At 39.4% G+C, this 15,602-nt stretch overlaps 1 protein-coding gene across 1 annotated transcript in view; it reads right to left on the bottom strand.

Annotated features, from left to right (window-relative positions):
• Positions 1-15,602, bottom strand: part of LOC144194098 (DIS3-like exonuclease 1) — a 29,637-nt gene that overhangs the window by 7,206 nt on the left and 6,829 nt on the right. Inside the window, exons 4-13 of the mRNA XM_077712916.1 lie at positions 15,371-15,506; positions 14,069-14,236; positions 10,022-10,100; positions 9,708-9,887; positions 9,151-9,320; positions 6,178-6,339; positions 5,839-6,089; positions 3,534-3,626; positions 1,498-1,786; positions 1,076-1,311 (exon numbers count right to left, since the gene is read on the bottom strand). Coding sequence (XP_077569042.1) covers positions 1,076-1,311; positions 1,498-1,786; positions 3,534-3,626; positions 5,839-6,089; positions 6,178-6,339; positions 9,151-9,320; positions 9,708-9,887; positions 10,022-10,100; positions 14,069-14,236; positions 15,371-15,506 — 1,764 coding nt within the window. The remainder of the gene's footprint in view (positions 1-1,075; positions 1,312-1,497; positions 1,787-3,533; positions 3,627-5,838; positions 6,090-6,177; positions 6,340-9,150; positions 9,321-9,707; positions 9,888-10,021; positions 10,101-14,068; positions 14,237-15,370; positions 15,507-15,602) is intronic.

The following is a 15,602-nucleotide window of genomic DNA, read 5'->3' as shown; positions in this document are numbered from 1 at the left end:
GCTAGACAATTTACTCGTATCTCGAAATGCTCGTATGTCGACTCCAACGCCTCATCTCGGGCCGGCGCGGACGCCCGCTGGACCGACGCGGACGCCCGCCGGGCCGGCCACTCCCTCACCTTATCTCGGGCCAGCCCGGACGCCCGTCGGACCGACCACTCCCTCGCCTCATATAGCGGCCGGCGCGGACGCCGCGGGACTGGCCACTCCCACGTCTTGTCCCAGGCTGGCACGGACGTCCCCCGGGCAATGTTAAATGTTCCTACCCGCCTTGCCTGCCTGCTCTTCTCTTCTCATGGTCATTCGGCAGGGGAGGTACTGTCAGGAGCAGCTCGCCTTGCCGTTGGGTTTGAGCAGCTGCGAGTGATTCATGATTACTTCTGGATGTGTGCATTTAAACACGACTGGTATTCATTGTCGGATCGTAGTGCATGATACTGCATACATCGTTGCAAAGGTACTATGAAGACCCGAATAATAGTAGGCACTGGAATAATAGTAGGGAGTGGAAAATTCCAAATGAATTAATGATAGTAGGCACCGGAATAATAGTACTACTACTACTAATATTCATTATTTTTGGAATTTCCCACTGCTTACTATTATTCCGGTGCCTACTATTATTAATTCATTTGGAATTTTCCACTCCCTACTATTATTCCAGTGCTTATTCGGGTCTTCATAGCACCTGCGTAAATTCCTGCGTAGATCCTGAACCATGCAGCTACCTTACCAGGCTCCTCGATGTCACTTGTTCGCCATGCTCCGGTTTGGTTTTGTTTTGGATTCATAAGTCTTTGTTATTTTGTAAGGCTGAGTTATTAAAGTTGTTACCCTGAGCACGATTCGCCCCGTCCCCTCCTGCTTCCCCGCTACCGAGTCCAAATCCCTCTGACCGCGCCACAACGTCTCGGCGCGATCATAACACTTTCAAATGATGAAAGATACACTTCTTGCAACAAATCAACCAATGGAAGTTAAAGGAAAAAATGTAAATCATCTAGTAATATGACACTCTATAGACGTGTAAAAGTGAAAAATGATAGCAAAGAGGACTTCCACATCCGTGACAAACCTGGTATTGATGGCAAAGCCCCTGGACTTGGCACTTTCAACCAATTGGATGAAGAACTCCTGTCGTGGTGGTGGGTGATGTCGAAGCAAAGCCTGATGAGGAAAGCTCTCGTGGATTTTACGTGCTACCCAGTGGTTGGCATAAATCATGCACTCAGCCACTGTCTCGTGGATCTCAAGGGGCTGGCGTGGGACCAGAGCTGTGATGTTCTTTTTACTATCTAGCTGTGCACGGACCTGGGAGCAAATAATGGCAAAGAAAAATTTGAAAAAAAAAACTGAAAATTTGCGCGTATACCTTAATTGCTATGACCCAATCAAATAATTTACTAATGTTAACCTCTATTCCCCCGTCCCTTTAATTGAGGCCATTTTCTCCACTATGTTCTACACATTCATAATATACAGAAAAAATAAACACACCTCTACCCCTTCCAGTTCCAATGCACCGCCTTTATCCCGCTGGGCTCGTAGGTGTCGTGCCACGTGGGTCAGTGTCTCCAGAGCCAGGGTGAGCTCAGTCAACTTGGCATCTTTCTCATAGGAGCACAGCTGGGATAGCTCAGGTACCTCGGCTTGCTCGCCATTGAGGAGAGCCTGAGCCAACTCGTAGTGGAGCTGATAGGAGGAACGGATGATGGTGCGACCATACCACACCTTGTTGATGGCGAGGGTGTGTGAGTCCAGCTCCCACACAATGCTCATTGCATACCTAGTTTTGTCACACTTGTTGGTTTATGTCGTTTCTTGACAGTGCAAGAATATGAAGTGTTAAGACTTACTTGCAAAAGTGTGTTTGAATAAGTTAAAATATTTTTTAAGTGTGGGTGAAAAAAAATCACTCTATCATGGATTTCCTCTTATAAACATGGGTGCCCAAACTGGTCCTGAAGGACCATAGTGTGTCTTGTCGTGTTCTCATTCCAACTGAGGAAAATTATTTATTTTCACTAATTGTGCGATAGCCGTTGGCAGTAGCTATGTTCACTCTTATTTGTTTTTCGTGTTTTACAGCCTTTCTATCCTTTTTAATCAAATTTTAATATTTATTAATACATTCCTTTTTACTTTACTTTGTACTTTATACTTATTACTTTAATGTTTCTTTGTTCTGTTAGCCTGGCTTCTTTCTGATACTTCTTTTTTGGAACCATTCAGCCATGCCTATGCTGTCATATACATGGGACTAGCTACAACACCTTAATGTCGCAGGAAATTCGGACCTGGACAAAAGTGCCATGAGAAGAAGCGGCGCTTCAGATCAATCATTCCATTTATTATTATGGGGAAAGTGAGATCTCTCCGCAGTTGACGCTTATCAGGCCGCAAAGGTAGTGTCAGGAGTGTTGTACTTTGTTACTGTTGATTTTTCAGCTCGAGTACTGAGGAACTGTGTGGATAAGCTTGGAAGAGTGACTCTATATTTTCAACCTCGGTCACATCTGCAGAAGTTCCCATTCATGTGGAAGACTTCCTGTGAGTGGTTCCAGTTTTATCCAACTCTACAACGTCTTTTTCTTGAGTCTGTATCCGTTTTTGCAACTGCAACCAAGAGGACGCAGCTCAAGTGGCAGCCGGTAGCGGTAGCTCCATCCGCTCTTGCTCGTTTTGTGTTTTTGCTGCTTTTCTGTCTTAATGGTTTGATTTAATGATTCTTAATGATGCCACGTACTTTGCTTCGTACTCTGTGCTTTTTGCTTTGTTAATCTGTGGCCTTTGCGACTGTATTGTCTAACTTGTAACTATGTATGCCTATGCATTTCCTGTATCTGCATTCTCACGCTCTTGCTACCGTGACAATGAAATTCCCTGAAAACGGGATGAAAAAAGTTATCCAATCCAAAAATGTAATCAGTTGATTGCAGTCAGGTCCGGCTCATTTCAGAAGAAGCCTCATTGGTTAAACCAAGGGTATCAGACTCGGGTTGGTTCGCGGGCCCCATTAACTTCAACTCGGTTTCATGTGGGCTGGACCATTTAAGATACATTTCGATTTTTGTAATAAATGGATTAAAAGAACTGGATTAAAAGCCCTGAATATTCAGTTTTTTCAAAGATCTAAAACAATGTTTTTTTTAGCTTTTTATATTTTACAAAATGATTTTTGAACTACAAACAGAAAAAAATGATTTAAAAAATTACAATTATTGATTTAAAAAGGGGAAATCAGGAAATTTGATATACATCTATGCTATATTTTAATCTGATCCTAAAACAGAAAGTCAGCACTTGTGATTGACTTTCTCGGGTCGCACAAAATAATGGGTGGGCTAGATTTGGCCCCCGGCCCGCCACTTTGACACGTGTGGGTTAAACAGTCCGTGCTGGACTAGCTGGAAAAAAATAGCACGCACTGCAGCCCTTTGTGGAATAGTTTGGACACCCCTAGCATAGAATATATCTATAAAACTATCAACAAGAATGGGGGTTAATGTGAAAAACATAAAACTTTTACTGACCTGTCAACGCCTCCCAACAAAGAGCAAAGATCTGCACTGAGAACTGCTGGCAACATGTCATACCTGCGGTCTGCAAGGTAGCAAGTTGTCGCCCTGAAACACAGGTCGTGTTGCAAATTATACTTTACATATGAATATTTCCAGGTTTTGCTATGCTCTTATTTACGTTAGGGTGTCATTCATTCTCCCTGTTTCACTGTGTGCAATGAGAATTCTCCTTTGTACCATATTTTGACATTTCAGCCTGTAAACTCAACCCACTGCATTGTGTTTGTTCACTGTCTTGTCTCTGGGGCGTTCGTGCTCCAACAAAATTGCAACATTGTTTGTCATTGGTTAGCCTCAATTAGGACACTTATCATATTTCCACATTTGATTGATGTACTGGTAAATCAATTTGTGTATATGACATTAGTTTACTGACACAATTCCTTAAGCGTAATGTGAAATATTATAATATATATATATATATATATATATATAAGGAAGTGTAGAATTGTAAAATATTTTGAAATTCAAGTTACCGTATTTTCACAACTATAAGACACACTAAAATGTCTTAAAATTTTCTCTAAAATAGACAGCGCACCTTATAATGAGTATGTAAGCTCCAAAGCCTCACTGAGAGCACTTTTTGCCGGCACTCTTCTTATATAGAGAGAAGGCGGACATGGGTGGGGTCAGACCCTAAAGGCACGCCCCTACCAGGTACCCGTATATAGTGTGGGCATGTGATTATTGCAAAACAATTTCGGTTTGGTTTCTAAGGCCCTCCAAAAATGAATAATACAAATAGACACGCTTACGAAGCTCAGTTCAAACTTCAATCCACCAATTATGCAGGGGAACATGGGAATAGAGCAGCCGCAAGGGAATTTTAGATCAACAAATCAATGGAGCAAATGGAGAATGAGCGTCGCCAAGTCAAGAAGAAGAAGCTAAGATGATTTGCGACTCCATGCGTGCTCATTGCCCATCTCACTGCAGCGGTGAAAAACCAAGTCACGAAAACTCTGAGCTTGCCATCATTCCCGGAGGTTTACCTAAAGAACTCCAACCGCTGGACATCGGCATCAACCGGGCGTTCAAAGTTGCGAACCTCGAGATACAAGCTTAATGCATTCCGGGACTGAGCTCGTATGTCAATGTTCTCGTAACTCAAACGAACGTTTCCCATAGAAATGAACTAAAAACAAATTAATTCATTCCAACCCTCTGAAAAAAACACCAAAAACAGGATATAGGATTGGAAAACCATTTTTAGTTTTTCTAATTTGCCCTCTATAAACAAATTAACAAATAGGTAGTGTTCTAATACCACTAAAATGTGTTTAATATTAAAATTAGACAGATTTCACAGAAGGGAGATAGTGACAGAGAGAGGGGGACTTTTTGCATGGCAATGCGCTCGTAACATAACAAACACATTTAAATGAACTTGGATTACAATGCGGACGCACTAAAAAAATAATGTAATCTAACCTTACAATAAGCTTAATTCTAATTTTGTTTTAAATTTTGATACCTTTCTTCTTTGGCCGGGTTGGCTCTATTTGTCCCGCCACCACCCTGACTTTCACATGCAACCTGGATGTTTGCTTTTGTATTCCCTTAAAAATATCCCCAAAATGATGCACACAAATATCTTTACAATAGAATAACACACGACCATTTGCCAACGAGGAGTAGTACATACGCAATTTGCACTGACTAACGGGGGAAAAAAAACCACTGAAAAAATGCAACGCTGCGCCCAGTGCTTGCAGAGACATTACACGAGGGAGTTGCGGGGAGAGAGACAGAGCCCATGATGTTCTCATGAGCAGCGACTTGCGTCTGCTGTCTGCTTGTATAATAAAATTTGTCTCGTATCTCAAGATAAATATTTGCTCAAAATTTTACTCGTATCACAAATTGCTCGTACGTCGAGGCACTGGTATGTCGAGGTACCACTGTACTTTTAAGCTTCATAACAAAAAAATATTTGGGGGGATTTTCGGTGCTTACCTACCTGTCATTTGAAATGAAAGTTATATAAAGTAAGTGAAGTACTAGATTAGTAATTTCACAAACCGAACAAAGATAGAACACATTTTGTCATCAAAAAGCAATCAACTGGGTGATCTAATTGTCTTGACTCTGATTACCTAATTCACAGAAATATCAACAATCTTGGATTTAGAGCACAAGATATTTCATATTACAAGTGCACAAATACACCTACACACAGGCGCAATCACGTGCACACACGTGCGCACGCACGCACACACGCTCACACACACACATGTATAATTCCATTTCTCACCTTGCGCGTGCCTCTAAATCAGTGAGGGAGCCTTCAGGAACGAAGTGTGTAACATCAGCGATGTGAACTCCAAGCTCGATCAACTTTCCTCCTGCAAGGCTGTGCACAGACAGCGCATCATCTACATCCTCACAGCCCGCAGGGTCGATGCTGAACACCAGGCGATTTTCTCGCAGGTCCCGTCGCTCAGCCACCTGAGCATGGTCTACTTTCCAAGGCTTCTCAGGAGAATTCACAGGCAGCTCTCTCACCTAGGGAGAAACAGAGACCCTCAAAGACTGGGGAAAAATTGTGACAGTAATATTCTTCATTAGAAGTGGTAGGAGTTTATCATCAGACCTGTGCATCAGAGAAGGGCAGAACATGGATACAATTTTCAATGAGGATGGTCTGTACTTCAGTCTCAAGTTCACCAGCTCGTCCCAGAACTTTCACACTGTGTCCATTGGGATAAAGTGATGTGCTTTCCCATGAGTCAATGCGTACTACCACTCTGTGGTCCTGACCAAAAGCAGAGAATTATGTTATGTTTATAGATCAAGTATATGTCTCTACACCACAAAACAAAATTGTTGATCAAAATCGCTTGGGCTGCCAGATAACAGTAACCTCAAATGGAGTCAAGTCCTTTGATTTGGCCAGTTCAAAAGCCTATCTCTGCTTTAGAGAGTCGTCAAAGGTATTGTTGTTTCAGGTCATTACTTGAAATTAAACATAAAGTAAGCAGATAGCAGAATAAATTCTTCCAGTAATGAAAGAAAGCTGACACATTTCTAAAGTGCAGCAGGAATACCACATTGTTAACTGGTGGTATGATAGTCTTTTTCTATCAAATAATGTGTTTTTTGCTATTAAATATGTGCTGTACACCACGCAAATCATATTTTGGCTATGCAGATCACTAGATATTTCTACAGATATTTCTATTTTTTTTTAAACTCAAAACTAATAACTTGAACTCTCTTTATTGTTAATGCTTCCCAGAAAACTATTTCATGATTGAGTCATAAATAGTGACCTTTACTGGTCTAAAGTTGCTTGGATGCTGTTGTCGGTTCTTAACTGTTGTTGCACTCATTGAGTAATTTTGTTTGACCGTCCACTTGTGGGAAGCAGTGCCACTGCATCAAGTTTTAACCATTTGTGGATAATGGCTATGAGGGTGGCTTTCTGCATGCATAATTCCCTGAAAATGGTTTTGGGACATTTTCCGGAATGGTTTCAATCAATTTTCTTTTCGTTTGTTCTTAAATTTTTTTGGGTTGTGGCAAAAACATTTTCACATTAAATATTGTTTGGATAGTACTATATTTAATACATTTTATGATCAACAAATTTGCTGATAAACAGGGAAAGGTGGTCTTATACCCCCAGTCTGGAGTAGAGTTGTCCGCTTCACAGACTGGGGGTATAAGACCTTTGGAAATTTAAGGATTTGGCCCAATCTGTTGTGTTTTCTGTAGCCATATATGCTACTACCTTGACATTGTATGGGTGTTGTCTTATCTCCTGTTTGCGCTCCTTGCTAAGCCGACTTATAACTACTGAAATTCCCCCTACAAATTCTAAATTACACTAATTATATCTCTGCTTATGAAACGTACCGGGGAAAACAGTGAGGTCCAGGAGTACGGTAATTCCGAGGACGGATTGGACGAAAATGATCATGTTCTTTCTTTTTCAGACCAGCCATGTGAGTAAGGAGTAGGCGAATAAAATTGCAGTCACCGACATTTGCATTTGTGATTACTAAGAAATGATTAATAACATACATATTATAAAAACGGGGGAATTTTGGGTTATTCTGTATTACTATTATACATATATGTGTAGTAATTCATTTCTTTGTTAAATCATTAAATCATTCTTTCTATTGTTCGGCTCGAGGTCATAAACAGCCGCATGCTGCACTCTCACGTGGACTTCTTATCCAAGAATTGTTTATGCTACATCTCACCCAGTATCGGGCTCTGAGGGCTGTTGATCAGGAGGCAGCAAGGACTCGGGATATCTGCCACTTCCATAACACTCGTATTGTGTGACGCACTTCGGGCTTCTTTATGTAATTGTTATATGATTGTTAGGTCAAATGAAGGCGTGATTGTTTTAATCCAAATGCCTTAAAGCCGTACGCGAAATACTGTTTGTGAGGATACTTTTGAAGAAGGGGCTCGATGTATCTTCCCTTAAGGTTCTTATCCATGATCCAATCTATTTAATTAAATGTCAATAGTTGAATAAGATGTCTGCCTGCAGTTATTGATAATTACAAAGAAGGGTAATTATTACTGAACCTATCATTAATATTCTGAAATTTGTGTTTGTGTATGGAGGTTGTATTTTATAGTGGTGCAGAATTCATATTGATGATTGTTTTCAATATTCTACTCAGTGTTCCATTCAAACAAGATGTAAAGACAAAATATTTGACAAGGATCGATAGTATATTTTAGGACACTTTACCTACTGAAGGGGGCAGTTAAGTCATTTGAACTAATGGTTTCTCAAAACATAAAAATACGTTTGGAAATACTATAAGTATAGAAAATGTGCACAGGCTGAAAACACTTGAGTACTGAATCTCGAAGTTATAGAGAGAACTTGTCTTTTTGGCTTCTCAGCAGGCAAGTTTTTTTGCTTTAAGCTAAAAAAATGGGGTCAGGCAGCATGGACTACACTTCTTGCTTTCTCGCTGGTATGACAATAGCACATGAACACAATGCATTGGGCCACTCAAAAGAAGAGTCCACCAGGCGGTTGATGACAACAGGGTCAGAGCCATTGAATTTGGCAATCATCTAATTAGTTTTACGTTCATGTACAACAGCATATTTGTACAAGAAAAGACATGACGGTCGCTATGTCATTTGTGCGCCAAAAACCTCTCGCAGGAAGAAGCTCCTCCTGCTGCTCATGTAGGGCTTCCTGACTGATCCAATGCTTGTCAATTCTGACAAAGAGGAAGTGGACTAAAGCTCCCAATAACCTATTTTTAAAAATTATTATAAATTCAATAAAGCAGAGGAACAATTTTCACTGTGAGAACATAACTTTAACTGTTTACATTATTTTTTGAGGGATTATATTTAGATATTAATATATGACAGTCCTTTTATATGCCTATATCTGGAATATTTAATAGATACACTTCTTGATTATTGCACCAGTATTTTTCTATAGACGCGAAAACATGTAGGTAATAATAATAGAATTCATCCTACTTTGCGTTTTTTCGATTATCGGAGCTATTGTCTGGTCTCCATTAATAATTTATTTGAGGGATTTTTGTTCTATCACTGTACCATATCTTACCTGCAAAGCATCGGCTTGCTGTGTGCTGATACGGATCTTCGGGATGCGATTGTCCCAAGGCACAGTCAGGATGCGCTGAGAATTCCTGTTCTGGGACTGTGTGATCTCTCTTGGGGGGAATGTTACCACATAGTCCCTCCAATTTCTCTGCAGAATCCCTACAATTTTTCCTATGAATTACATCATTCAGACACCTTTTAGAAGAACAAAATTGCAATCACAACGCTGTCTAAAACTGTGCTATTGTGTGTGCGTGTGTGCACGTGTTTGTGTGTATGGGTGGGTGGGTGTGTGAAGGTGTACGTGTGTCCTCGTTTACCTTCAACATTCGCGATGAACTAAAGATGGAAATTAACATTTGGGTACCATCTTACATATATATGTTCATCAACATGATTATGAATATGTTAATTAATATGTGCTGTCCCTTATTAAATAAATCAGACTCATCGAAGTTCAACTTAGAGAGCAAAAATCTGAAATGTCGTTGACAAAATGTTGAATCTTTAAAATATCTGAGGTTATCTAAAATGCACTTTCAAATATGAGCATCCCACCTGTAGGTATAGGTTTACTTTGAATGTCCTCGCCATTTTTCTCGTCCAATTGTCCTTCAGTCAGGGCACTAGCCTTCCCTCTCCATTCGCTCCTTGGAAATAACTCTACCACAACGTTGTCACCGTGCACAGTTCTGTTACGATTTTTACTTCCAAGCACTAACACCTCACTACTCAGCTCTATAGTATGTAGATGGAAAAAGGGAAAAACACAAAGACAGGCAATGGCAAAAATGGCAACAAACACAGTATACATTGTTTCTCCAACGAGTTGAAATAATCACAAAAAATATTTTCATTGCTCAATACTGCACCTGTATTTTTATTTGAGAGGCCTTCCCTTCTCACAGAGGCTTCAGTCAGTGCTCTGTGCTTGTTGACATTCAGCATTCCCTTAAGAAGAAAAAAAGGAAGTGTGATAAATGTTATCCATGGAAGATTAACAAGACGTTAACAAAATGAGTATGGAACTCATGTAAAGCGTGGTTGGAGCCTTAAATAAAGGCATGCTTAACTTTGATGAGAGCATCAACATTTTTACTCTTTATGCGAAGTGTCCAAGCCGCAAGGAAATCAGAGGAATTATCATGGGCATGATGTGATGGTGGCTGAATGATATTCATTATTTCCATGTAAACTTGTGTGCATTTCGCAAAAAAATGTCTTTCAATTATACTACTTCCATAAATATTAAGCTTTGACATAAATGTATCTTTTGGGTTCATTAAGGACATGGCTGTTGTTCAATAATAAAATGTGTTCATTCATTTTATGAACTACTTTATCCTCACAAGTGTCACAGGGAGTGCTGAACCTTATCCCAGCTGACTTCAGGCCAGCGGCGGGGAACAACCTTAATTGGTGGCCAGCCATTCACAGGGCACAAGGAGAGAGACAACCATTCACGCTCACACTCGTACATAAGGGGGAATTTAGAGTGTCCAACCAGCCTACCATACATGTCTTTGGAATGTGGGAGGAAACCGGAGTACCCGGGAAAAGCTCACACAAGTCCGGGGCAAACATGCAAATTCCACACAGGTGGACAAACCTGGATTTAAATCCAGAACCCCAGAACTGAGGCTGACGTGCTAACCACTCACCTGCCGGGTCACCTTAATAATCCTCAAAAATACAACTTGCCTAATAATTCTGCAATAATATATGCTTCCACAGCCAATGACAAATGATGGATTATTGGAAATGTTGCTTGGTTTGCAATACGTTGACTAACATGACATGGAGCGATGACGAGATGGAATGTTTTCTAGATATTTGGGCAGATGCCAAAGTAAAATCAATGTTGCATCAATGTCTTCTGATTGACCAAACATACCGCATACGTTTGTCGCTGAATGAACCATATCAGTATGAGCATGAGTGCTGCAAGTTGGACCTATGTGATGGTTAACTTCCATATTTTAACCCACCCATATCCGTTTTGCTCAGTTAGTTATTTAACAATGTTTACACGAGGATTGGATTGGATAACTTTATTCATCCCGTAATCGGGAAATTTCTTTGTTGCAGTAGGAAGAGGGTGAGGATGCAGGAATAGGAAGGCATTATACACAAATAGATAGGTTTGTTGTCAAATCCTGGGTCACTAGCAAAACATTTAATATGATATGGAACCACACCAAAAGAGTTTTGACCAGATGTATTTTGGTCTCGTCTAAAGGAACTATTGACTTTACTGATTTGAATATACTTCAAAATGTCACTGCTAAAAATAATGAACGATATGATACCTTATTTTTTTTACTGACAAGTTGAAAAATTCTTGTGAAAACTAGTCATCAGAAAGCAATGAATCAAAACACTGACATTTTGTCAGCAAACTGACTGCTGAAGTAAATTGATGGTTTTTAATTTTAATTTAAACATGAATAGTTAGCTACTCTGTCCTTACAAGAAACCTTGCAGGAGATTTTATAACGTTCTTGCTGAGGAATTTTCAAATGAGTACAATGCCACTTATTTTCTAATTAATGATTTGTGGTTGAATTCAGTAGTAGTTCAGCCGTTCATCAAGGACAGTAAGATATCGTATTTTTTTGCAGAAAAGCTGAATTTGACGCAAAAAAAGTATGACTGAATCCAGGGTACAGCTTATATAAGAATAATAAACGTTGAGGTAAGGTAAGGTGATTATGAAGTTTTGTAAAAATGGTGCTCCATGTTTTGTTGTTTAATGTGTGAATATGAGACAAGGTAGCTTCATATATTACATGTGAGAGCACACGTCCATCCCCTAATTTATTAAATAACACATTTTGGGCTATCATTTTGTTAAAAGCTATGTATATTTTAAGCTTAGTGATTAATATTATTTTGACTTCACAAATTACTGTCCTTGGTTACAAAAAAAACGAGAGAATACATTTTAATTAAAACTAAGGACTAGAAGGCATAACAAAATAACACATTTGCATAATTTGACTGTGAATGTGTTGAATAATGATTGTTAGCATTTTAATTGCTTTTATACAACAAGCTAGACATGTGGAATGTCTGCATACTGATCAAGTGTGAAATTATACAACCAAGTAAATTTTACGTTCACTGCCGATAGTCAAACGTGTTTGACAAAGACAAAAATTATAATGAATGCCACACCACAAAGACTTTCTCCACCCATGACTGGCCACTAAACAGTGTGAAGACAAAAGCTTTCGCTTCCATATCATTCCCAAAAGCAAAAGGGTATGTCTTAAAAGCGCAAAAATTAGACTTACAAGACAATGTGGCCGATACAGTCCGTTATTTCAAAATACAGAAAAGATAAACAGATAAAACGCTAAACAAAATGTATATTGACATCTATAAATTAAGTTGAAGAAAAAAATAAACTGTACCTTGCAAAAAACATGAAAAAACTCACTCACTTTAGCCTGACACTACTCACTAAGTGCTTTTACCATATCACCGTAGTACTATAATGACAGAAGAAAAACGTGACCGAACGTTTTGTCGCTGGTCTTTTGGTCGCCGTTCTTTCGGTCCCCGTTGGTCGCCGTTAGGGTTAGAGTTAGGGTTTAATATCGAAGTACATTTGACAACCATAACCCTAACGCCAAAGACCGGCGACCAAAAGACCAGCGACCAAACGTCCGAGCACCAAGAAAAAAAGTATTTATAACAGTAGATATAGTAATTTAAACCAGCATAGAAAACATTGAGATTAATCTTTGAATAATTGAAATATTTTTGAATATATATTGCCTAAAATAATGGGAAATTCAAGTGTGTTCCATGGCATTTTCAGGCAGGGTTCTCTGTACCCGCTAGTCTTCTTTCAGTAAATAGTCCGTTGTAATTTGAAGACGTTTTTGCAGCTCCTGACAGAATGATCCCAGCTGTGTTCGATCAAATTAGGGGATGTGCTGGGAATGTTTTGCGAATGTTTGCTCCAACAGGCAGGGCATATGTTCCTCCAAAACTTGGAGTCCAGAAGAATAAAAATAAAAGATATTTCCCCATCAATTTCTTTGCAAATCTCGAGATGTACTGCCACCCGCTGGACATATTTCTAAATACAAGTATGTAGTGCAATGTGCTGGCCTTAATTTTTATTCAATATTCTTATATAATGTACACATACACACGCTTTTGCTACGTGAGAAAAAAAACACTGGAAGACTCACTAAAAGAGAGACTAGGGGGCTTAGAGAACAATACCTGAAAATGCCCAACTTGGAAGACCAACTGGAGCGGTGAAAAACCAAGACACGAAAATGAACTCGTTGCTTGCCGTCATTCCCGGAGGCTTAACTAAAGAACTCCAACCGCGTTCAAAGCAAAGTTGCGAGCGGCATGAGAACAATGGATGATAGGTGGCAAACATAGCTTTACGAAGAGTGAGAGGCAGCGCTGGGCTAGTTACGTCATTATTTGCAAATGGATTGTGGCCGCTTGGACCAACATGTCTGCTTGCACTGTTGTTTGAGCTTTTGCCAAAGCCTGCATAATTTCTATGGAGCCACATGGCAATGTGAGGGACTCTAATAACAAAGAGAGGGAACCCAGCGTTTTAAAAAAACGTGTTTTTAGTGTGTGTCCGTATGTTTAAGCTGGTGTATGTTTTGCCATGCCTGGCTGCGTCCATTAGTGCAGTGGGCATTGTGTGTGTCAAATACAGAAATAGCACCTGTTACTGAGACTGCGCCTTTAAATGCAGTGCGCAATATAGTCGTATATATGCTGCCTCGGCCTATTTAATGCCTCTATTTAGCTCTGCTCTGGCAGCGCTGTATCGTACCTTGTGCCCTGACCTGACGGCTGTGTTACGGCATAAAAATAAAATCTTTGTATCATTAAAGACTTCATACTTCTGTGAGCCGTAAACAGAAATCCTGTACCTGTATATAGCGTCCAGACTTGATGCCAGCCTCCAGGACTTCAGCCGGCAGGTAGTCTGTGAACTCTTTTTCCGTGCATTCACTCTCTTTCTCCTGCAGAGCCTGGCTAATGGAGCTGTACAATTCATGAGCTGCGCATAGCTCTGACCAGAAGTTTTGTAAATATACCTAGAAAATTACGGCAAAGATTAAACATGGCCCAATAACAGATTAATGCATGTATATCTATGCTAAAATGTGTTACTTTAATACAATTCAGTGGAACACAATGAACCTTTTTTGATGCTATCATTTACCATAAGTGAAGAATTTTTAAATGGCCTTTTTTTCTGAAAGTGTTAAAACTTTAAATATGCTCACAGAATTATGATTTCCCCCTGGGTATTTAATTTCAAACTGATCAATTTCAGCAACTTCAGTGTGACATAAATTTATAAATATTTTCCCTTTCAATGAGCATTCTGTGACTAGTGCGATTTATAGTGTGAAAAAATGGTGCGGGTTGTGTATTTTTTTTTTTTTAAGTGTCAGTGAAGGTCCTCTCAACCTCAGGTTTAAATTTCACGCCAGTTTTAAGATGAGTGGTATTCATGACTCGTAAAAACAAATGTTAGCTAGGTTTTTTACATTCAGGGACACAACATTTTACTGAAATCCCAACATTTTGCTATTTGGGAGATGAGTATGTGTTGTATATGATTTCTTATGCTGTCATCTGTTTGAGTGCTAAGTGTCTACGTCACTCAATCAAGAAATGTCACAAGCATAGTGACTTGGCACCCATGTATTATTTTTGTACTTGACATAATTAATTCATGCATTTACACGTGCTTAAAAAACACAAACAAAGCATATAATTTCAACAAACTGACTCACAAAAAGTCTACATATAGCAAAATAAGTCCATTGACCAAATATTGGCAATGTTATGCTAATAAAAAGGCAACTGTATACAGTATATAGACAGTAAACCTAACTTCATCAGAGTACCAATTAAATAAACAAAGTCTGCTAATATGTATGTGCACGTTAATATAGACGATTCTTTTTCTCATTTATTCTTGTTTAGTACTCCTTATCCCCACAATGGTTTCTGGGGTGCTGGAGCCTATCCTAGTTAATTATGGGCAGGAGGCGGGGTACACTTTGAACTAGTTACCAGCCATTCGCAGAGCATAATGTTGATGAATGTCAAATTAAAGCATACTCTGTAGATGTCAGACATCACTTAAAGCTAGAGTATTTTTTTTTGCATAAATCATTGTTGATATTATTGTTGTATCATGGGAGGACTGACCATACCTGCATAGAAATGACGTATACTCCAGACTGGAGGTTACTGTACTGAGCAATAACGTTTTGGTCCTCTGTGATCATCACTACATTTATTAGACCAGCTAGGTGGTTGTAGTACCAAGCTGCTGCAGAGTACACACACCTGCACACACAAAATATTCATGTGTCGTTTGTGAAATTATGTGCACACATTTCCATTGTATTGAACTTTTCTCAAATGTTGCATTGCATTCATTTA

This window comes from Stigmatopora nigra, chromosome 3 (genome assembly GCF_051989575.1).
Source record: "Stigmatopora nigra isolate UIUO_SnigA chromosome 3, RoL_Snig_1.1, whole genome shotgun sequence".
In the NCBI taxonomy this organism is placed as follows: domain Eukaryota; kingdom Metazoa; phylum Chordata; class Actinopteri; order Syngnathiformes; family Syngnathidae; genus Stigmatopora; species Stigmatopora nigra.
This window is presented reverse-complemented; position numbering and strand designations above follow the sequence as displayed.